Source organism: Protomyctophum bolini (genome assembly GCF_963924005.1).
Source record: "Protomyctophum bolini genome assembly, chromosome: 17".
Lineage (NCBI taxonomy): Eukaryota > Metazoa > Chordata > Actinopteri > Myctophiformes > Myctophidae > Protomyctophum > Protomyctophum bolini.
Genome location: NC_137878.1, coordinates 31640533 through 31666241, shown reverse-complemented (window position 1 = coordinate 31666241; position 25709 = coordinate 31640533). Strand labels below are relative to the sequence as shown.

Here is a 25709-nt window from a genome sequence, read left to right as displayed (position 1 = left end):
TTAAAAAGGGAACTTCAGCGGCATGTAAGGCAGATGCAGAATAAATAAAAACATTACATGACAGAATAAACATTTCCAGTGGCACAGATGAGCTTATGTTCACTCTAAAAATAAATCTACCAAATTATCGATTCTATGAAGTTCAAGTTGTACTGTCGGTCTGTGAGCCAGTGTGTGTGGGAATATTTGTCCAGACACACTGGCTCACAGACCTACAGTACGTACAACTTGAACTTCATAGAATCGATAATTTGGTAGATTTATTTTCATGTGAACAAGTCTGCCACCACAGTGTCCACCACACACCGTTTAATATAAAACTGAATTTACTGAACTGATTGTGTTATGGTCGTTCTGTAAACATCCTTAAGATGAACAGGGGAAACAAAAGGTCTTTAGAAATGTTTTAATCACAATAAGCAAGAAACCCCAAATAAAATACAAAAGTAACTAACATTTTGTAAAGCAGACAGAAAAACATCTAGCATGTATTATTTACAACAAGGCAAAGTTATCAGCAGGGCTTACACACTATTATAAAGCATACATCATTCATAACAGGATTTGCATGCCACACTAGTGACTTTAGCCATGAATTCAGCGGCTAATTTAGACCTGGGACATTAGCTGAATGTAATTATCTACCTAGTAGAATAACTACAGTCGTACCTGTACCGTAAGACTAGATTTGAGGTACACCACACTCGACATCACATAGTCAGGGTCTGACAGAATGTACTGCTATGTAAGGCAGTAATTTTTACAAGTAGTGCAGATTGTAAGCGTTTAAATGTGTCATACCTTGAAATCTGAAAAAAGATTATACTTATTTGAATGTTAAACCTCAAATCAAGAGGCTTGATCAGAAATAGCCTGTCAGAGATCCGTTTTATCTCACACCTCTCTCAGCAGTTACTAGTTTAAGAAAGAGATATTAAAAAGTAAGGATCCTTAAACTGAGGTTATATTGGCTGAGTGGAATTCTTCAACATTTAACCTTGTGTAATATGAAAACAACAAACGAACCCATAAAATAATACACACAATAATTCATTGTTTGCTTACTTGCAGCATAATCTATGATATCTATCACACCATGTCATCAATGTTGAAACGGAAGAAGATTACGTATTTGTGACTTTTCTTTGGATCAGGATTGGGAAGAAAATGCCACACACTAACAAAGAGTGTGTATGAACAAAAAACAGACGGTGGGCTTTGGAGTGTATTTGCTTGGGTATGGATGAGTGGGTTTTGTAAAGTAATGATTAGGTCCAGTTTAAACTAAATAAATACTCCATGAAGATCAGTGCATGGCAAAATGTACAACAACATCACACCACACACACAAAAGCTTACCAGAAAGTTCAATGCACAATACAATGCTAAAATCATCTGAGGTCTCAGCAAAAATACTTTTGAATCAAACAAATGAACAAGCTGTAATTCCACAATCGTAAAACTTCAAATAAAAAGGATGCAGGTAAAATAAAACATTTAAAAACATACAGCAGTTTCAGTTTTAATAAAAAGGCTTTGGACGACTGACTCCACACACCCGAGCCCGGGATTTGTGTCGACAGTTATGAGCTCAAAAACAGATTATCCAATCGGGTAATCACACACTTTCCCTCCAAAACCAAAAGAATGTTGCTGCCAACGAAAATAAAACCTTCCCGCCTTCTGTTCATCTCTCATCCTCCCTCCCCTTTCAAGCCCTTCCCTGCATGTTGACACTTGTTAGTGTAGTTTTAGTAGTAGGATTTCTCTCTGGTTTAATGCCATTCTCTAGTGTGAGACATAATGGAAAGACTGCGCTGGGGAAGTTAAGAATGTAATAGAGAAAATGTTTCCGCCATGATTGTTCTCTAGTCTTGGGTTAAATTCTCTTTCATAACTAGTTGGGTAGGGCCTATCACAACAAGGCAATGTAATAGTATCAATCGCATTAATAATAGAAGTATGAAACTTGAAAGTATGTTCCCCATATTCTTGAGACTCTTATGCACGCACACGCTCATAATGACCAAACTCCACTCTTCTGGCACCATTAAGTAGAATAAAACAAACCCTAAGAATTTGCCAATACTATCTGAACCAGGTCTGGTATGTAGACACATTTAGGTGTGTCAACCTGAGAGAGAGAGTGTGTGTGTGTGTGTGTGTGTGTGTGTGTGTGTGTGTGTGTGTGTGTGTGTGTGTGTGTGTGTGTGTGTGTGGTCTGCCAGTGATCACGGACCTGTGACTTTCTACTACTACATTCTCTGGGGTAAGGGTGGGGTCCATGCATATCACTGGACTACAAAATTCCTCCTCAGGTATCCATTGGGGGGGTGGGGGGAGTGGGGGTTGGGGGCAACAGCCCGTCAAGGTACGTCTCCTACACACAAAAGTCCAGGGCTGCTTCTGCCATTTATTCAAGGGGTTGGTGGATGACAAAAGCTTGAATAGGTGATACTTGGGAAGGAGGGGTCAGGGGTGGAAGGAGAGTGGGAGAAAGAAAAGGTGAGAAGGAAGGGAGTGTATAGAAAAACAATCACACTTGTGTGAAGTGAGGGGCGCCCACTGTGGCTGCCACATGACGACACTGCTTAAAGCAAACATTAAAAGTTCATAGACATGGCTGCCTCATGACATCACGAGTGGGGGACTGGTTTTTTCGGAGGGGTGGGGGGGATAGCTGATTTTTGGGGCCGCATGGATAAAACAAACATTAAAAGTCCATAGACTTGGCTGCCACATGACATCATGTCTGAAAGCCAGAGGTTGGAGGGGAAGCGCCCCTCAACAATAGAGGGAGGTATATAGGCAATAGTAGATGGTAATTTTCTCCAGAAGTGTGTTGTTGGAACAGTACTGGACTAACTGGAGTCTCAAGTTCATTTCAAAATCTGAGCCCTGCTAAGTCCCATCAAATCCGTCATTGTGAGTCCCTCAAAAACAAGGCCAGTGGTTCTCATTGTAACAGGACAGATCGTCCCCGGGGTGCAGACACCAACGAGGACCGGGAGGAGGGGGTGGGCTCTTTGGTCCCTTTGGCAGTGGTCTCAGGCTCTGATTCTGACTGGTGCTCCCAACAAACATAGATCATGGTAATCAAAATGGGTGGAACTTTGGGTTGATGATACCTCCTGAAGGAAGAGGAGAGAGAGAGAGAGAGAGAGAGAGAGAGAGAGAGAGAGAGAGAGAGAGAGAGAGAGAGAGAGAGAGAGAGACTGCACGTTAAACATTAAATGCTCACCTGCAGTTCTTTGCCAACATTTGCTGAGCTTTGTATGCTTCTTATATCCTTATATAGTGTCTTAAATGTTTCCTTTTACTATCTGCTGAAACAAATCAAGTTCCATCCAAGAGCAATACAAAATGTAATCTTGTGGTACCAGTACATAATATGCTGTCTGATCAACTATTTGAATTAACAGTAAATCAAGTGAACCAGAAACCACACACTCATCTAAGACTTAGATGAGTGCAATTTATTTTACTTGATTCACAGTAAATACATAAAGGTGCATTGCATCTAGGAATGCAATATCTATAGTTTCAACATTACAACTTACTACTGTAGACCTAAATGTCAAAAGGTACTTTACTTTGACTTATTTTCCACTACATCTCGGATCCAAATATTACACTTTTGCTCCACTACATTTATTTCAAAATTGATTATAATTAGAAAACATACATTACCCACTTCAGTCCTAGATACATTTCGGCCATTTGAAAATAGTCAATCTACAAGCTCACACAATTGTGAGATTGTAGATCTGCTATTTATTGATACTTTTACTTAAGTAAATCATTTGAGTACTTTTTCCACCACTGCCAGCAGCACACATGTCCTATACGTGTCTTTGAGCAAAATACTAAATACCACCAGTCAGTCACAGTAAGTCATAATAATAGATAACCTGACATTATGTAAAGTTCTTATTCAGAGTGACTTACCTTGAGTAAACTCATGCTCATGGCTAAAAACTATAGTGCCAGGAAGACTACTCAGTTTCAAGTGGAAACAGGTATATTGAACACAAAGTCCTTGTCATACTCACACCCCTTTATGTGTGCGAGCTGATTCAGACACCAACCAGTTTGTAATATGCAAATATGTCCTGATGACAGTTGCCTTAAATTCTTCATTTTTTCACAGGACAGTAGGAAATTTCGCATTTCCCCCTTTATTTCGGCAGACAGTAGGAAAGCTACGAGGGGGACGGTAACATCTTCAGTGTTACTGTTAAATGGTACAAATGGTTACACAATTACCCCCGTAAGAGAGTTAAAATGACACTGATGATTGTTTTAGGCAGGGCTCCATCCTACAGGGCCAGTTAGGGTTAAGTGTTGTTCTGGAGGTGAGCATTCTAAATAGGGAATACATGTCTACTTGTCACCTGCTCTTAAAATCACACCGATTCTTATGACTCTGAATACCGTATGTTATGTCACAGCTCTCTACGTCTCTCTGTCAAACATACAGCACTTTGTACCTTGCACTACAGTTATGTTACAGATATATTATACTGTCCATTATCTATATGAAGGCTGCAAAATGATTATTATTCTCATCATATTCGGTAAATCATCTGTATATGCTGCTAAAAAACCGAATTATTTACCTTTAACCTTTTCTTAACTTGTATAATACCACACACACTGTCAGTGGAAGCAGTCTGCAGAGCATGTCACACCAACATTCCACTGACTGTACATACTTGTATAGTATGAGTGAGTGACATATAAAACCTGTAACATAGACGTGGTTATAAAGCTCTCTACTGCATACAACTCCATGTGTTTTATACATCATTGGATAAGCAACTGCTCAGCACAGAGCAGACGAGTATGATGACAGACAGCCTGCCATACAGACAATCTTATCTTACAGTGTTATGTGATAGGGTGGTATGTAACCTACTCTAGCACATTACACTAAAACTGGTGCACACATTTGCATGGCGAGACATGATGAGCTCACTCACTCAATTACACACATGTATTATAAACACACACAAACGGAGTGGAGACAGCCTTGTGAGAGATAGTTCTGAACAGTGGGGATAAGACCCGGCCTGTCGCCCCGACTGACAGCGAAAACACAGATACCAAAAGGCACAGCACTGGGAACAAGATAACACCTCCAGGGACATGATGATGATGTCATTATTAATTATTCACCGAATATTTGCTTGGACGGATTCGAACGTCTCCGCATTTCACCGCTAGGCATCACCTGTCTGTCAGTACCAGCAGCTTGCTGTCGGGTCCTCATGCGTTTGATCGGACTGATCACATTATGTTACCAGTGCAAGTGTTAAGCCTGTCAAAATTATTACATAATCGTCTAATCGTAATAATTTGCGATAATCGCAATTTCCAAAAATAGCAGAAATAGCAGATATACAAGCTAACGCACCATGCTGCTATTTGTCCTTTTAAATGTATACAATTATTAGATATGTCAGTCATTTCTTGGTATATTTAAATTTAAGTAATTTGTTATATCTGACTTCATGCTTTAGTTCCTGCGGTCGCTTCTCGCCCTTAAGGCGTCTTACTGGTATCCTTTTCGAGCACATGATCCTTTAACCATTCTTTTTGCTGTGATCACAAGTAACAACCATTGATTGTGCGTGTTATTATAGGCTGCCAAAATTCCAAGCACAGAATTAGCAATAATTTAATCATAAAACCTAAGAACGAATCAGTCACAATTGTATGTGAATAAAGGTAAGATAAGTTCTGACTATCTGGGGAGAAAAGATCTTACGTACAATGCACATCGAATAATAATGGTTGTTCAATTCATGATCAAATCAATAGCTCAATCTGATCACATTGTAGATGGTTTGACCACCCCCGTTTTCATTTCAGAATAAAACCCAGCATGCAGTTGACCCTGCATAACACATGCCTGAGCAAAAGTACGTAGCTCAGAGATACACAGATTACACTTATCAAAAGAGGCTTACCAGCATGATGTACAGTGACTTCTTTAGTAGGGCGACTCAACCCTGGAAACAAAACAAAAACAAAACAGTATTAGATTAATTAACCAGGAATGGCCTTGCGTCAGTGTGCTGTCAGATTCATCATTGGTGGTAATGTTTCTACTTTCTACAAACAGTCTGTGTTAGACCCAATTTAGAATTTACACAAGACACATTTTATTAGTTACAGTAGAGAGTTAAGTTATTTTCACATTACGGTCTCAAAGTGATTTTGGACAAATTAGTTATTGATTATACTACTGAACAGCAGCAGACAAAACAACATAAACTTCCCAGACAGCGACAACATAAACCAGTTTCCTTTTTTTTGTTTTTCTCTTAAAAGGATATTTTACTTTCAAACATGTTTGTAACTTCAAACGCCATTTTAACCATGATAGATTAATTGAAAACCCCAGTCCTTGGTTCTGCGCAAGGGGGCCGTGATTTTGACATTACTCGTTTTAGTTAGGGGAGAGTTAGGGGAGACAGACATGTGGAGGTATGTGGTAGAGCCCTGCGTTAAGAGCGGGATCCATTGGATCCTGCAGGAGACAAAGCAGATCTTGTGGGAGCAGGTGGTGTTTAAATACCTTGCTTTGGTAATAAAGACAACCAAAAACAAACTGTCCTGCAATTAACCAGATATCGTGCACCTAAGCCTTGCCGAGCCATGAGGCCCATAGGGCAGGAGCCTATCTCCTGTTTCTGTAGTGCGAGGCAGCTTCATGTACACGTACACCCACTGGACATGTCGCTAGTATGTCAACGGGGACTTACTCCCAATCCAACCCTTGATCCTGAGTGCCAAGCAGGGAGGCACTAGGTCCCATTATTGTTTGTCAGAGTCTTTGGCCGGCGATCGTACCCTGACCTCCCAGTCCCAGGGTGGACACTATCACCACAAGGCCACTGAGCTGGTTGAAGGATGTGTGGCCATGCTTTATTATAGCTTGGTCTATTTATGGTTTTGAACAATGTTAAACATTTAAACAGTTAAACATTATGTTATAATTTAGCTATTGAAAAATAGCAGATCTACAAGTTCATAGATGAACTTGTAGGTCTGCTATTTTTGAAAAATCGTTAAAATGTGCCTCACATCTTTCCGAAAATTGTCATGATTTAGAAAACTTTTTTTTATTTAATTTTGAGGTCAGGCCTTAATGGGTTAATGACCTGCTGTCCAGCAATTCAATGGTGTTGCTGTCCATGGTGCTGTAATGGCCGTATTTCTCTCTCTTCCACTCTCTCTCATTCTGTGTTTCTGTTGGTAATGTTTTTGGGTCTCATTGGAAATATTACGGGATTATGCAGCATTTGACAGTCATTTTACGGGATTATGTGTTGCGGAAACGGCAGTCAGAAATGAAACCATGTGGGAGAGAATGGTCAGAAATGAAACCATGTGGGAGGGAATGGTCAGAAATGAAACCATGTGGGAGGGAATGGTCAGAAATGAAACCATGTGGGAGGGAATGGTCAGAAATGAAACCATGTGGGAGGGAATGGTCAGAAATGGGAGTGGGACTAAACATGGTCCGGGATCATTACATATAACTTTGCGTAATCAAGTGGGCGGAAACCACCAAACATGCTCTTCCAAAATGATGTTAAAACAAATCTTATTCAGATGCATGTCCTATTAAGTTTTATTTTTCAGATTGTTTATGTTTTAGTGAAACATGAACAAGTTTGACTGATTTACTATGAAAGGAGAAAGAGAGTGGTTGACAAAGGACAGGTTAGCATTAGTATAGCCTGGAGGATTCTGGGACCACCCATTAAGAGCAGGCATATCTCAGTTGTCCATTACAATGACAACATTTTCTTACAATAAGTACTGTTGACTACCGTGGGGATAAGTCCATATCGTGGAAAAAGTAGGAGGAGGGAGAGGAGAGAGCTTGACAGGGTGTGTAAACTGAGTTTCATGACTTTTAAGACTTTTATTTGCAACCTGTTCAAATGCCATTGCAAAATTTCAAAATTGTGCAGTTGAAAAGAAAAACTATCTCCAACATTATTTGCTTTATTGCTGAAAAGTTCACGTTATGCAGATATTGTGGGTTTTTAGTTTTTTGGAGCAGGATGTGAAAATATTGCAAACAGCAACTGTACAATGACTGCCTCTGGGGATTGCCGTCTCAGAACTTTCTGATAAATAGTAGGAGCAGAGGAGAGAAATTATTTACCACAGGTTTTGCAAGACAGAGAAAGAGAGAAAAGGACAGAGAAATAAACAGAGCGACAGTAACACAGAGGTAAAAGCCATGCGGACAGTAAGTTGTAGTAAAACAGACATGTGCAGACATGACAGTAACATTCCAAGCATTCGCTCTACATTGTGTCACCACAGTTATCTGTTCACCAAGCCATTTATCACTAAGGTCAGACTAATTATTAGTTGCGCACACACTAATATTGTCACTGTCAGGCGGAAAACTTGTATGTCCGGTTATATTTTAAATATATGATATGAAATTGAAAAACGGTTACTTTTCAGGGCGCCTGACTTGCAGCTTCGTAGGGCCGTCTGTTGACAGAAATTCAGTTCAGTTAGTGAAACATTCTGAGTTTACATTTAGTTCCATTTTGCATTTGGTGCATTCATGATAAATATTTGACTGGTATATCAAAAAATTATAAAGAATAGAATTGTCACTCTAGTACATGTGTATTATTATTATTTTCTAATCTAATCTTCCTTTAATCTATTAAGATAATTTCTTATTACGTGAGAGTTGTACTTTTAGTCAATAGTAGTTCTCTAATGAAAAGGCTCATCTGCATTTACACATAGATAAGAGAACATTATGACCTAGAAGTTGCCATAAAAATAATATTCAGATTATTTAAGACAGAAGCAATACCAACTGATAATATTATATTACTATATCTCGCTTGACTTTGTATTGGCATTGTATTACACAAATAAACTCATTTCAGTCAGACAACTCTATAAATATATTTATCCCTGTAAGCATGAATGACTGAATAACTAGATTTGACAGGGAATGGAAAGGACCAATAGAAAGAGAGCCCACGGGTGAGTGGTGGTGGTGGTGGAATGGACCAATAGAAAGAGAGCCCACGGGTGAGTGGTGGTGGTGGTGAATGGACCAATAGAAAGAGAGCCCACAGGTGAGTGGTGGTGGTGGTGAATGGACCAATAGAAAGAGAGCCCACGGGTGAGTGGTGGTGGTGGTGAATGGACCAATAGAAAGAGAGTCCACAGGTGAGTGGTGGTGGTGGTGGCTTCATAGAGCAGAGCACAAAGCACCATCACATCAGAGCAGCAGCATAGCGGAGCAGCAAGAACAATAAAGCTGTGAGCAGCATGGAGGTTTAAACAGCCTGCCCCGGCCCCCAATCAGGTGGAATGAGCATGTTGACTGATCAGCTTATCAGGAATTGGCCCTCCTTTGAGTTGTCTGCCTGAGCTTTGCATCATTTTAAACGTGTTGAATATTTTATAAATATTTAAACATGTTGAATATTTTATAAATATTGAACAGAGCGGCACTCTTATAATCATACGTCATCCTCATACATCACATTCCGTGCTCAAACGGACAGTAACACACAAACACAAAGCTGTTCATAGGAGCACCTTGAACCTGGCAAGCCCATTTCCAATGAAAGGTTTTGCTACTTTTGCGTGACACTGTCATATGACAGTGTATAAACCAGGGCATTGATTTCATAAAATATGCCAACAGCACCGATATGCGTGCGCACACACACACACACACACACACACACACACACACACACACACACACACACACACACACACACACACACACACACACACACACACACACACACACACACACACACACACACACACACACACACACACACACACACACACACACACACACACACACACACACACACACACGCACGCACCCCCAGGGCGACCACACCTAGGACCACACCTAGGACAGTTATATTCCAAGTAGTGCTGGGTAGAGTTTTATGGGTATATAAAGATATGTAGGGGGTTAGGCCTACTCTGCTTGGTAATAAACTACCATAGCGAACATTGGCTTCTACCTTTGTACTCTTGTACATATCGGCTGCTGCTGGGATCAAATGTATGATCTTGCAATTAAAGGACTGTCCTTCCCGAACAACAAGGATAATGGTTCCTGAATCTTGACATGGGGAAACCCAGTTTTGGTTCTCTCCTTATAATCAAGAGTCAAGACAAATTTATGTCAGGTAAATGCAACCTGGCTGTCTGAATAGACAAACAAGAGCCACTGGACTAGGGTAGTGGTTCTCAAACATTTAAGCATTTGACTGCAGACCGCCATCTGAAAAGTATTTGTGTTTTTTGAATATTTCAAAATTCCAGATATTTTGCAAGATTATATGATGTTTTTCTTAACAACATAGCAGATCTACAAGCTCACGAGTCACAGTGCGACATATTATGAGCTTGTAGTTTGTCTATTTCCAAACAGCCAAAGTATAAAATAGGGTGTTGAAACTCAATTTGCTGGGGACCCCATGTAACCCGCTCAAGGACCCCTGGGGGTCCCCGGACCACACTTTGAGACCCACAGGACTAGCGCATGTGGAGTGCTGGGTTTGGATATATGCAGATTCTCATTAAGCATGCAGTCATTGATTAGATTAGAGTTTTGTTAGAATGAAAGCACATATACACACACAGCTGGCCTATTTACATCCATGTATTCAGCCCATCCCCCTATTGCCGTTGCTCTGATGGAATCGTCTGAGGTGACCGACATGTCAGTGCTGAGAGTGGAGAGCATTGGAATGTGGTCCGACGGTGTTTTCAAAACACCCGAAACCCACACAAGGCGTAATACTAGGTGACAAAGCTAAGGTGTACAGGCACGGACGCACAAGTGTGCATGTGTGAGTTGAGACCGACCGAAGAACAATGGAGCAGAACAATGTTTACTTAAGCTTATGGATATTATTTGTTGGTTGAAATCTAGATTAATGCCTGGCATATTCCCCTTTATCTTTTTATATTCACTCACTAGTTATAATACTGTATATTGTCTAAGAACGGCACTTTTGACCTAACCAAGAAAACAAAATACACTTAAATACAGGGAATAGTTTAAGGTCTTTGGTCTACACCTGTGTCCAGCTGCTGAGCTAACCAAGTCATTTTTTTCAACAGAGGATAGGGGCTCTGTCTCTCTTATCAACAAACATCACATGCGGTTCTATGCCCCCCCCATGCAAACAGGTCTGTGTGTACAGCGTGCGTGCGTGCGTGCGTGCGTGCGTGTGTGTGTGTTGCGCGGTAAACTATCATACACAGACATCTCTGTCTGCACTGAAGACAGTCGAGTATTAGTCCCTCCTGTAAAACTGTGGGAGGAAAAATTGTGCATTGTATTTTATAATCCGACAGAATGACACCTGGACAAAAAACAATGCAACCTACTGAATGTGGTTGGTTTCAGGTAATCTCAAACCAGTGAACAAATAAAACGTCTAATCTGGGCAGGTAACAGAAAGGTCACAGGTTGTCCCCCGTGTCCCATCAACGTGTTTTTCAACAAGACACAGAGCCCCTCCCTCTCATTGTAAATTACACAGGATGAGTACACCAGATGAACAACTCAAAAGTTAAGGAGTTAAGTAAAGTTAAGCACTAACACAGAATAGAGGGTATTCCGGTAGTCTGACAGGACACAAATACGAAGTTATCTTTCATGAATGCAAATACAAAAATAATTGGCTATACGTTAGTAATATGAGATTTGGGACACATCGGTGAGCCTCTAAAATGGTTACAGTGCAATGTACAGTGTACAGTTGCTTGTGTGTTACTGAACTACAGCAAACAACCTACATGGAAAGCTCCCTCCGATGTTAGATGAAAGAGAGAGCAGCCAGGTATATCAGTCATAAGATCTAAGCCCCATGCCAGTCTTTTAGATACCAGACAGTGGGATTTCCTATCACACAACAAAAACCTTGTCGTGCAATGACGATGTGGTTGGTGAAGACAAATGAGGAATGGACGGATGAGGCGGTCAACCGATGAGGCGGCGCTCGCCAATAGCTACTATAGCATTGCTTGACCCCTGGCAACCTCTGTCGGGTCACATGACTGCACCTGTCAGCACTCTATTAGGGTAACGGATGGACGATTTCCAAAGAGAGAGAGCAGAGGGAGCAGCGAGGGGTAGGAGAATGGGTGAGTGAGCGAGGGTGAGGTGGAGGGGTAGGAGAATGGGTGAGTGAGCGAGGGTGAGGTGGAGGGAGTTAAGTGGTTATAATATAGCCACTTATTATGTGAAGCCCAGAAGTATTTTTGGCTGGAACGAGGGAGAAGTAAGGGAGTTGACGGGAAAAGGTGGTCCCTGGCACACAATCTTTTCAAATGGGGCTCTGCAGACAAATACATATTCATTATTATTATTCATATTGGGTGTCCTTAACTTGAAAATCTTTTGAGAACCCACTACTGTAGGACACTCTGTTTATCATTTGGCCCCAAAAAGGTGTGTCAGCCAGTGAGTGAACGGTTTGCTCTTTCTTTCGCGGTGACGACTTGCGAGGGTATGTGTGGAATTCAGGAAGTCCAGGTATGGACTAAGATTTTAGGATGTGTCAGGATTGCATCACCAGAAAATAAAAACGAAACTATTGTAGGTGAAATGAAACCTACACTAGGTTTAGGAAACTGGTTGTCATTTTTTATGGGTTGAATAAATTCTTGCTGTGGCCTTCTTTGTTGGGCAGAAAAACTTGCAAACATAGCCTTGAGTATCTGAAACACAGACCAATGGTTCTCAACCCTGATGATGCAGACCCATATAATTTAGATAGGCCTACAATATGGAAAACTAGAACCAGAATTAATCTGGTTAACAAACACCAGAGTCTAGCACAAAAACATATATAATTTCTAGAGTATGGTGTCAGTGCACGGACAGGATCATACATGTTTGTATGGCATGTCGCTAGACAGCAACAAATGACAGGTATGAGCAGAATTTCTTAGATATCCAAGAAGAAACTGTCATAATGGCTCCTACACAGATACAATGACAGGCTAACACAGACAAAATGACAGACACACCCATGCGCATTTTTTCCAACAATAGATCAAGGTTCAAGGTTGGAGTGTATTGTTACATCTTGTGTGTTTGTTGTTTGAATATTATGCTATCTATGCTGTTGCATTGTCTGTAAGGAAGCCAAACAAAAATAAGTTTTACTCTTATGTACCTGGGTACATAAGAGTAAAACTTATACAACACAACGCAGATCACACGTTACATATAGGCCATCAAAATAAGATTATTCAATCAAAATATAGTTCAAACTCGGTTTAAAACCACTTCGAAAGGCAGCCATCTTGAAAAATGGTGGCCATTTAGTTTTTTCAAGTGGAAAACGTACTTTTCTGAGAGAGTAGGTTCCGAAGCACTTGTGTGCCAAATTTGTTTAGTTTGCAGCATCTTTTTAGAAACCTATAAAAAATGGGTTTACGATAACTTACGATCGTTGCCGTTGGAAGTACACAGCCCCGGCGATGGCAGCAGCCAGGACAACCAAGACCGCGATGACGATCCCAGCGATGGCGCCATCCGAAAGACCCTCATCCAGCGCTCCTTCCTCTGTGGAAAAGACGTGGTATACGGTTTCAAAAGTGTAATTTTGTGGTTTAGTTATGTGTTCAGTCATCAGCAATGAGGCGGGGGGATGGTTGGTTTGATTCCATTCTAAAAGGTATTAAGTATTAAGTAGAGCTTGTCAATAGCATGGCGATTAAGATGCTCATCATTATCATTATTGGAACATATACTGTATGTTGCCATAATGTATTGTTTATAACGGAATCACACCTGTAATAAAGTATGACAACTTACAAGGGATGGGTCACAAACCAGTTGAGTTATGACAAACAATGCAATTTCATTACATCTACAGACCACTATGGTTTTGACCCTTGTACTTCTTATTATTGGTTACTGCCACTAGCTAGATGTCATGTATCAAACAAGAAGATGAACAACATCTTAATGTAGAGAGAATTTATGCGGGTCAAAGTGCTTCATAAGCAGCACAAGGACAGATGCAAATATAATGTTGAGACAATTCTTCTCAATAATACTACTGTTTATTGCACGGCTAGGTTGAATGCTTGATTCTGATTGGTCAGTCGCTGAATTCAGCGGTGTGTTATTTCTTGATAATGTCCACTCTGCTCTATAACAGAATGCTGCCTAATAAAAGGCTAAGAGCACCTACTACGCTGCTTGGATTTTATGCTGGATCCAACATGACAGCCATGTAAACACAAAATATAATTTACAACTAAACATTGCTCTCAAGAATGTTTTTGAAAACATTTGACGGAAGAAATAGATGATGCAGTTATTGCAGTAACTCACTTCCTTGTTTTCCGAGGCGACTTGTGCTGCACTGGGCGGACGGCCAGCACATCGTTTTGTTGTTACTTTTGGGTAAATGTATTAATCTATTCATTAAGTAGCCGTGTAATAAGCCACATCCGCTCCTCGTCGGTGGCTAATCATCCTGTCTGTGATTCGTTTTTTATCAACAATGACCACCTAGCCATTCATTACCCCCTTGCATATTTTGTATTAGAATCATATGTTATTCTGACCTTTGACAGAGAGCTTATGCATGGCTGAGGCACTCAGCCCGGTGACGGCATTGTGTGCCTCGCAGGTGTACATCCCTGTGTTCTTGTAGGCGGCCTTTTCGATAAGGTACTCGGCTGTGGTGACGGCGGTTTTCGTCCCGTTGAACTTCCAGGTGTAGGTGGCGGCGGGCACGGACATGGCCGCGCACGTCAGTTTCACGACTTCATTGATCTCCACTGCTTCTTCGGCCTCAACCGTCGCTGGCCCGGGACCGTCTGAAAACAAAGAGGAAGATAGAGATGACATAGGTTTCTTTTCATTTTCAGATGACATAGATTTCTTTGCCTAAATAAATGGCAACTAAAAAATACGGGGAAGCAGCTTTTTGCTTCTACGGACCGACGGCGTGGAACAAACTCCCACTGTACCTTCGACAGGCAGCCTCTGTAGACATTTTTAAAGCACAGCTCAAGACCCACTTCTACACCCTTGCTTTTAATTGATCTTTTCATTTTTTGTTATTCATGTCCTCCCTGTATTGCATTACTGCTCTTGTTTTTTAATGTTTATGCCTTGCTTTTCTTTTCTTTTTTTCTCCATTGCTCTGTAAAGCACTTTGAGCTGCATTTCATGTTATGAAAGGTGCTATACAAAAAAAGTGTTATTTTAATTATTTATAAATGTATATATTTTAGGTGCCCTTCTTACTTGAAGCAGTATTTGGCCCAGTGTTGTCACATCCACATCCAGACCTCAACAATACGCTTACTTTAAACTACCAAAAAGTATTTCTGCTACCCATCTGATTGGCTTCAGGACTTCCCTACATACACATCTTGATTCAACTTGTTTATGCTTAAATTCTAAGTACCCGTATTGACATGTATTTGCACTGTGCCCTTCTTTCCTCTGTTGTTTAACAGCTGGTGATGTGGTGGGTGGGGTGGGCGGAGCAAGCTGTCTGCGTATATATGCATGCATGTATCTGTATACTGTATGTTTCTATGTATCTCTTGTTTATGTTTTTATGGGCCCCCCTTGAAAATGCTGCATATCAAGGGGCTATCCCTTCAATTAAAATCTAAATCTTTCATGTATAATTACCATTTATTTACTATCCATTACTTTCTCAGTGCTTTACCAATATAATGCTGGTGCATGCTGGATCACTAGCATCATGAATGCGTGAGACCCGTGGGTGTGTGTATGCATGTGTGTTTGTGTGCGCATGACAGAGAGAGATCATGTGTACAAGTGATCATCCTTCCTACTCACAGTTGACCACCATCTTGTAGGTGGCAGAGTCAGTGTTGACAGCGTTGGTGAGATCACAACGGTACTCCCCGTTATCTTCTTTCTGCACAGGTTTGATTGACACCTTGTCTGCCAACACAGACACGCGGTCACCAGGAGACAGTGGCTTGCCATCCTTGAACCAAGCTTGTGCTGTCGCCTTGCCCGCGGTCGCCTGGCAACTCAGATTGGCCGTCTGTTTGCCAGCGAGGAGCGTCTCCGTGGGGCCTGTGAGGGTTGTACCTGACACTGCCTCTGTAAATATTATGACAGAGAGACATCACAAGAGATGGGTGTTAGAAAGGGTCCTCAAACTAGGTAAATGTCTGTCTTGATGCACCTTTTCAGTATTACTACGGCAGAAAGAATATCCCTAGCAGTTGCTGTGGATTAAATTTAAGTAGGCTTTTAAGTATAGGCTAGCCTCTACCGTTTTAATAACCTTAACAATTAAATTGAATTAATATGAGTTAGTCATTTTATGTTTTGTTAATAAAGCTAGCTTTAGTTAAATTATTTACAAGTAAATAATTATTATACAAAACACAAAGAAAGGTTATGGTGAAAAAACCCTTACAAGAACAAAGTAAACAAGACCACAAAAAACAACTGAGCCTTTCTTGTGGAAGTGGGTGCTTTTCCAGTGGGCCAGGTGTTGCATGGTACTGAAGGCAGTGGAGTGGAATGTGGTCTTGTGTTATGGTGGAATAATGGACATGATGCTCAGCCAGGCAGCCACTCACTGTTTGTTGTTCCAGCATGTGAGTGAATTCACCTGCACTCTCGCATAGTGCATGAGAATATTTCATTGGGGACAACCCGTTTGAGTTTACAGTAGGTTGGCAAAACTATGGTTGGCAAATCAGTTTACCATTAAAGGGCTTAGGTTTGGGGTTAAAAAAAGTTACTTGATTTTCTGATGCCTTTTACCAGAGAGATTTTAGTAGTGCTGCACACTATTCTCACATATTCTTGTTTTCTTCAAGAAAATATGTATTGTCTTTAGTCTGTATAGTTGCTAAACATTACTACATTCAAAATGTGGCACCTGCATGCATGTATGCTGGAGTGTGTGCGTGTACTTTTTGCTAGAACCCTGATTGTTGTCCCTCATTTGATTTTCCCGCAAATGTATCTATCCATCAACCTATTGTACTATTTCTGCCAGTTGGATATCATATGGATGTTGCCTATAGCGTACGGCCGTGTTCCCTGAGTAAACTCTGAATCCTATTGTGCTAGTTTATGTGAATAGAATATCATAATGCTGTTCCCGTGACACCCTATCATATAGCATTAATCTCATGCTCCCCGAGTACCTTATGGTGTCCCTAAACACTCACACCCATACACACGCACATGTACGCCCGCCCGCACACCAGCATACATGCATACAGGCACACATGCAACTGATGAACTAAGAATGTTTTGTATGGAAAGAAAAAACAAACTAATAAACTAAACTAAACGCATGCACGCACACACGCACGCACTCCAGCATACATGCATGCACACACACTCAGTCAGAGGGGGACATATCCCATTGCTGAGTGTCATTACATCCACTCTCTGGCATATACCTATGGCCTCTGTATGTCTTCTTAACCCAAACTATGTATGATGTCTGGTCCCATTACAATTCAATGGGTTTTCAGACAACATTATGTATGGACCTTTTGTCATAAACACTTCCTATATTACTACTAGGCATTATCCTCTATAAACAATCCCCTTTACCCATAGCAACTACTATGCGTTATAAAATGTTACTTGCTAAAAATAAATATAATAAAAAGTTTACCAGTCATTTATGTTTGTTCTGTGTCACCGAACCTGGTTACAGAACAAAATGATACTTACAAGTAAAATATGACTTTCTCTTTCTGCCCTGACCCACATTGCGTCCCCTGTAAACATTTCTCTCACCTCATAGCACCTATTTCTCTGTCTAAATTATTGTTCTAGAATAAACACAAGAACCAAATGTAATGTTGGCAAGGCTGGAACTTGAGTCATCATATTTTGTCCTCACTGTAGTACGTTGCAATCAAATTCTAGATAAGATTGTGGGCTAACCGCCAAAAATGTTACGCATGAAATGGAAATATCTCTTTCCCAGGTCTTAACCTCCCTCTTCCCTCTTCTCTTTTTTTCTCAAAAGAAAAGAACCCTGCCAAAACCTTTAGGGCATTCGGAAAGACCATGTTCTAGTAAAGCAGGTTTTTGGAACCCCCCCCCCCCACACACACGCACGCTCGCTCACACACACAGGTTGTCTGCCGTCAAGTGCAAAACAACCCCTCCTCACAGTCTACGACACTCCTCCCCCCCCCCCCCCCCCCCCCCCAAGAAAAAAAGGCACAAAATTCCCCCTGTACTAATTACACACTTCACAGGATACAAACCGGCTTGGTCGCCTGAGAGCTGCTCTCAGGTGTGTGTGTGTGTGTGTGTGTGTGTGTGTGTGTGTGTGTTTTGTGCAACCTGCAAGGGAGTCAGTGTGTGTGTGTGTGTGTGTGTGTGTGTGTGTGTGTGTGTGTGTGTGTGTGTGTGTGTGTGTGTGTGTGTGTGTGTGTGTGTGTGTGTGTGTGTGTCTGCGCACATACACGGACACGCACAGGCGTGCATGTTTCTGTCGACAAAACAGTTTCATGCCTGGAGGCCACAGAGCCAAAACAGGTTCTGATCGTTTTTCTTTTTCTTTCATCGAGTCATTGTAAAAGCCTAGGCTTGCTAAATGAATACCTTCTACGAACACAGTCCCATAATGTAAAGTGCTAGCATTCTGTCTATGTCACAATGACTCTCTCACTGCAGATTGTTTTAGCTGTCCCTCATCATTCAGTGTCATAATTGCTATAGCACTAACATAAACACAATCACTTCGTTCTTAACCCATTCTGACCGGGCACCCATTTTGGTGTTGGCATCATGTTATGCTTTAGCTATTGAAAAATAGCAGATCTACAAGCTCATATCGCGCCACCGAGTGGCGCGATACGAGCTTGTAGGTCTGCTATTTTTGAAAAAATCGAAGAACGACTGACATTTTTAGAATCTGATCTCAGGTCAGAATGGGTTAATCAGACCAGTGTGTGTCCCGTGGAAACCTCGTATGAATCTGATCTCAGGTCAGAATGGGTTAAAAAAAAACTAAGAACAGTAGCTTTCCTATTCTGGGCATGCCAATACAGGCTAACATTCAGCAAGAAATAGCAGATCTACAAACTCAAAATGCATCACAACATGATGTGTTATCAACTATTTGTTGCAAGGAGATTTGGTATATAGAGGGGGGGGGGGGGGGGTAAAGAGTGGGCCAAGGATAGACCCCAGGGGAACGCCGGTCAACCATGAAGTATAACGTGGTGAAAGCAAATAAAAGAAAAATTATAAATAAACAAATAAATAGTCATTTTTAAGACATGTACCTTAAAATCCTGATTCCGGGCATGTCATGAGGCCAAAAATAGACTAGGCACATGAACATTTTGCGATCTATGAGTTCACAGTGCTTCACATTGTGAGCTTATAGATCCTGCCGGGAGGAAACCACCTGACTCCATCCGTCTGTGTGTCGTTTCCAAAATATAGTACCAATGAAAAGTAGTAAAAAGTACTTGGGACAAAACCTCTTAACTCCATTGGACCTTCCTCTCCCCCTGTCATGGAAGTAACTGACAATATATAAAGTCACAACACCTACTTTGATGAGGCAGTATTGCTTTGTTTTAAAAATACACGGTTTTCTTCATTTCCTGAAAGATTTATATTTTTCATTTTGGTTTCTTCTTTGGTAACATTGGTGGTTTCTTCCCGACAGCAGAGATGTAGGGCTTAAATTAAGTGGTAAATAATGAGTTAGATAGACTAGAGCACTCACGCATCACTGTGAAATGGATCACTTTGGAGGACACGGAGCGTAGCGTCTTGGCGTTGTTGGCCACGCAGGAGTAGTTTCCACTGTGTGCTTCCGTCAGCTTCTCCAGAACCAGACTTGCGGCGGTTTCCTTTGCCAGCACTGCTCCGTTGTGGTGCCATGCGACAGTAGCAGGGGGGCTGGACTGTACGGCGCAGGACAGCGCGAGGTTGCCGTCCATTCTGAGGACCATGCTGGCTGGAATCACTGGCTTGGCGGCTAATTCCACCAATTCTGGACCATCTATAAAGGAAGCAACAATACGGAGGGTTAAGCTTAATTCATGCCGATGTGGCTTGCAGGAGTTTAGCCGTCTAGTTCAAGTCAAGTCAAAGTCGTACGATTGTCACACACGTTACCGCAGTGAACTTTGTTCTCCGCATTTGACCCACTTCCTGGAGCTGTGAGCCGCAGCCAAGGAGCGGTGAGCTGCAGCCGTGCCGCGCTCGGGAATCATTTGATTAGTAGATTTGACCCCCCAATCCAACCCATTGACGCTGAGTGCAGAGTCCCATTTTTGTCCCATTTTCCCAGTCTTTGGTTTGACCCGGCCGGGGATCAAACCCCCGACCTCCCAGTTTCAGGGCGGACACTCCAACCACAAGGCCACTGTCTGGTTTCTGTGTGTGTCCAGAGATATTCTTGCAACCCAGCGCCAAATTTCTTGTTCACACACACTCAGCACTCAGACGTGCTGCCACAAAAGAAAGACACTGGATAGTAGGCCTACTACTGTTCAACACTGAGCAGGTGAGTTAAGTCCCTAAACTGTGACGAGTTCATCATCTAGATTCAAGAATGATACTGCATGTGAGAGAAAGTGAGAAGTTTCATTCAGGGTTTTCATTACTTCATCAACCCAGGCACAGTCCCCCCCCCCCCCCCCTAACTGTCCTGAATCCTGATATTTATTCCACTTCCGCACTACAGTTCATCTTAATCAGTGTACATTTCTCAGGTGAAAAGTACGCACAGGGACGATCTAATCGCATCTTTATATCCTGCCAGCTGCAATCCAACTAGTCCCGACTGGAATCAGCCACTGACTGAGCAACACATTTACAATCTTTATTGTATACACTTTATACTTGGGCCGGACATACTGTAGGTACCTGACGATTCCATTCAGATTAATTCGATTATAAATCGATTACCAATGCATCACGACTCCAATACATGATTTATTTCCCACTCACTGTGTGCCTAATAAACAAAGCACTTTCCAATGATCCATAATAAAAACAGATTAATTTACTTGTATTTATTTATTTTGATTTTATATTGATAAATATTGCATGATAAGAGTATCATGCAAAATAATTGTGGAGGGGGGGGGGGGGTTATGTCTTTATTGATAGGAGGTCGTCGGGATTGGGATTCGAACCTGCAATATGCTGTCAGCGGTGCCTGGACCGTCACGCTGGAAGCCCGGGCCATGCAAATCAGGTCTAATGCAATCATTACAATCCACCTCATCCTAGCATCCGGTTCACTTCCACTGATCGAATTCTTCCTCCCAAAGTTCACTGATTCTCAGTTAATGATTAACAGAGGTACAGTATGACACATTGTAGCAACAGGTCTCAGGGAGCGCCACTTCCTGTCGATTAGAGGTGTGTGACCACAGGGCGCTGTGTGTGTACAGTGGTTAAACGGTTAAGTGGTGTAAAGTAACGAAGAACAATTACTTCGTTACTGTACTTAAGTACACGTTTTGAGAATTTGTACTTTTATTGAGTGTTTTTATTTTTCTGTACTTTTACTTCGTTAAATTTACAAGTAAAAATCGTACTTTTAATCAGCTACATCACAATTGGACACCCTTCGTTACTCGCTACACATATTTCCGCGCAAAATATGCGAAATATTCGGGCTCGCTTCATTTCACATTTTCTGCATAAAGTTTATAAAGTCATCGCCTCACTCATTCATTCACATTCACACAGAGAAGCATGTGTGCGTGTGTGTGTGTGTGTGTGTGTGTGTGTGTGTGCGAGTGCGAGTGCGTGTGCGTGCACGTGTGTGCGTGTGTGCGTGACGAGTGCTGCATCCGCTGGTTGCAGTTCAGTTCTATGTCATCATAGCTGTTATTTTGCATGGCTGTGTTGTGGAACACATAAGCCTTCAAGGAACGACTCACCCATCCAGGTGATTGCAATACTAATCACTGTAATCACCGTGCATCGCATGAAAACGTCTGTCGAACGGGACGGTTAAGTCGATAGCCGTTTCAACTTTCTCCTCCAATAATGTCATCCACATTTGTCCAGTGTATACTGTATATAGCCTACTGCAGGCTTTTTTGACTAGATTTAGAAGACATTTTCAAGCTCTTGCTACTGAAATGATCGATTCTTTTTATGAAGAAATCATTTAACATGCATCTCAATGGGTGACAGAAGGACAGGGCTAATTATAATGCGTGAATTCAGGCAATTATAATGTCTGTTTTGAAAATTGCAATGGCTCTCCCCATTCTCCCCTAAATAACTGTGGACTGTTGACTGTGGACCCCCATCTGAAATATATTTTTGTGTGAGCTTGCTTGCACCCTGAGGGTAAGTGTATGTAAACAAAAACATTGTCCTAACCTTAGAGTATATATTAATAGAGACGGCACCGGATTCCTCCTCCCATCCACTTGTATTAAGTTGCTCAAAAGCACGAGGTGAGCACGAGCATGAGGCGATTTCCTCCTTCCGGGTAGGAACAGAGTGCATTCTGGGATGGATTGCCCCAATAACATGAACGCGCTGGTCGTTGACTATCATTGCGCCGTTTGCGCGCGTTCACGTGTTCTCGTTCACGTGTCATGGGCCCAATAACATGAACGTGCGCAATGATAGTCAACGGGCTCGAGCTGCAATGACAAATTCGGCCACTGTGTCCATTTCGCCTCAGGGTTTCCTCTGGGTGCCGTCTCTATTAATATATAATCTAAACACAAACATTAAATGCCATTGAATGGCCAGTTTCTAGTGTTTATCCCAAAACAAACATTAAATGCCAAAATATTGATAATGAATGGCCAGTTTCGAGACGAGTGTATGTTGTACTTTTTACTTAAGTACATTTTACACCGGTATACTTTTTGAACTTATAGGTACATTTAAAGGACCACTTCACCACTTTTCAACCTATCTTCATATAGGTACTCACTAATAATCATGATCAAATTCGATTCTTTTCTACTTGGTCTGTGTCTCATAGGAGGGCTTTGGGCAGTTTAGAAACCGTCTTCCAGTGACATCATCATTAGGCAGATTTTTTTTTTTTAAAGATTTATTTTTTTACAAAAATGTTTAGATTTTCATTATCGTGAGAACGATGGCTTCCATTTTCGCATTGCAACTTTTCAGGACTAGAAAGCCTGCAGTTTTTATTAGCTTGTATTCCCCATCAATGATGTCACTGGAAGACGGTTTCTGAACTGCCCACAGCCCTCCTATGAGACACAGACCAAGTAGAACATAATTGCACCATTTTTTCATGATTATTAGTGAGAACCTATTATATGAAGAGGTACTTTTATACTTTTACTTAAGAAACTTTCTTAATGGGTACTTGTACTTTTACTTAAGTAATTTTCAAGTAGAGAATCAGTACTTTTACTTGCACTGACCATGCACATGAAGAGATTATGCCTGTCATTTGTCTTCAATCAAGCACATTTTGTGAAACCGAATTATTTCACATTTCACAAAACAAAACCTAGGTTCTCAAACTTTTTTTGTTTGTTTTCCCTCTCAATTTAATTTGATAAGTGCAACCTGGTTCCACAAGTTGCACTTGGTTACAAAGACAAGGAACAGAGCGACATACTGATGGAACAATTGTGGTGCTAGTTTGGATGCCACTGGCCGCATCAACATTACCACAAAAACAGGAAACGAAACTACAGTAGCGTGTACTCACAGCTGACAGAGAGGCTGAAGGGTGCACTCTTCTGTGAGTCCAGTTTGTTGGTGGCGGAGCAATAGATGGGACCCACTAGGTCTGTCCTCAGAGGATCCTTCACCGTCAGTGTACTAGAGGTGTCTGCCTGCAATACAGTTCAACGGACAAATTAGACAATAGACACAGAATAAAACAGATACAACTAGGGATGTTATTTATCCAATTAAACATAACGGTTTAATTAGTTAATTAACTGTTTTAATTCATCGAACATTCTGCCAAGAAAAAACATCTGCGGTTCTATCATTGGGCGGTTTTCCGTGAATGTAATGCTGTCTGTGCAAGCGTGGCTGAGGAACATAAATTTTTTTTAGCCCACCTTCACCTTAATTGGTAGCCACAGAATCGTCTCTGCTTTTGCATGTGATCGACAGACAAGACAGTGAATTTTTCATTTCATTTTATTCCTCATACAAAGATGCCTCAGTCTACCTCAGTCACAATCGTTTTGTGAAAGCCTCAAACCCACCGTGGTTAAAGTGAGTTTCTTGCCGTCGGCCACTATGGGTGTGGTTCCGTTGTTCCAGGCGAACGTGATGAAGGAACCCTTGGCAGAACAGGTCAGAACCACGGTACTGTTGAGCTCCACTGCCTCCGTCACGCTGGACTTAATGGCAACGTCACTTATCGGCACTGTGATTCAATGAGGAGAGAGTAGAGAAAGGGAGGCAAAGTAGGTTTTCAATTAAAACAAAGAACTGCCAGCACATAAATGTACGTTTTAATGACACATAAGGCACACATAGGCATACACGGACACGTTTTGCCGTCAAGCCTTCTTCAGCGTCAGGCAAAGAAGTTGTCATGTAGGCTACATGGTCAAATAGTCATGTATACGTCAAGGTTCTTGTATATCAGTGACATTTCAACAACGATGCAATTCAATGTGCTTTACACAAAACATCAAGCAAAGACTGTGTGTGCACACTGCACCTACAGTATTCTGCCAGGGTTAGAGGCTCCAGTAAAAGCTATAGCATGGTATATTGTGAATACATACAGTGTCCTGCAGCTTTTCTGATGAATCCATAGTCAGAATAGGCATTTTTGGTACAGCTTTTCCAAAGTAAAAGGTCCAGCATAATTAAAATCACCTTCAATATAGGGCTGGGGAAAACATTTATATTGCGATAATCAAGAACATAATGGCACCTTTATTATTAAATAAGGTATCATTGATGGTCAAAATATTGGACCTAACGGAAATGGAAGCTGCAAAATCAATTGTTTCAGAGGTAACTTTTTTGAGGATACAGACCGTTTGCTTTTTATCATTAATTTAGACAACAAAATTGTGTGAAAAATGAAAATGAAATGTTAAAAACTCACACGATACACCGATAAAAATCGATATAATTTGCCCAGCCCCAATGAGTTGTCTCTAGCACCTCACAAACCACACCTGTTCAGCACAATGCTATAGCGTTGACTTGTGCTTTGTGAGAGCATGCCATTATGAGCGCATAATGTGATTCAGTGTTCTTCTGCCTTTATTCAAAACAGGTTTGTGTTTGCGCAAATCTGGTTCTTTTAGAACCAGATTCGTTCCAATAGATCTGTATCCATGAATGCAATGTCATTAGAGATGAGGCATTAGTAGGAATGTGCTAATCATGTAGGAAAGTAAAGGAGTAGTAACCCGTTCTGACTAGAGATTTACAGAGAAACGTACTGTATTGGTCAGTTTATAATATTGAACATGCGTTCAACGCGTCTGTTGTTGACAGAAGTTTTAAGGGCAAGAAAGAAATTATGCTGTAGACAATATTGTCACGATGTGTGTCAGGTTGTGGACCCAGATGCAGAACAAGCAGGCAGGCAGGTAAAGTCCAGTATTTATTAGAGCAAAAAACATATAACAGCTTACATGACGAGGCAACAGCAGGACAAAACAGGCAGGAACACAAAGTAACATCAACTTTGATCTGT

General features: G+C 41.3%; 1 protein-coding gene across 2 annotated transcripts in view; it reads right to left on the bottom strand.

The window, feature by feature from the left end:
* Positions 1–390: 390 nt before the first annotated feature.
* The window catches only part of LOC308332165 (cell adhesion molecule CEACAM20), a 29904-nt gene continuing 4585 nt past the window's right edge, over positions 391–25709 (bottom strand). The window contains exons 3-11 of one of the 2 annotated variants that reach the window (XM_080787838.1): positions 24250–24413; positions 23739–23865; positions 19788–20066; positions 15887–16159; positions 14632–14886; positions 13501–13618; positions 8490–8526; positions 5973–6014; positions 391–3128 (exon numbers count right to left, since the gene is read on the bottom strand). In XM_080787838.1, the coding sequence (XP_080643964.1) occupies positions 8493–8526; positions 13501–13618; positions 14632–14886; positions 15887–16159; positions 19788–20066; positions 23739–23865; positions 24250–24413 (1250 nt within the window). In that variant the 3' untranslated portion in view covers positions 391–3128; positions 5973–6014; positions 8490–8492. The remainder of the gene's footprint in view (positions 3129–5972; positions 6015–8489; positions 8527–13500; positions 13619–14631; positions 14887–15886; positions 16160–19787; positions 20067–23738; positions 23866–24249; positions 24414–25709) is intronic. The other variant, XM_080787839.1, reaches the window with a different exon arrangement.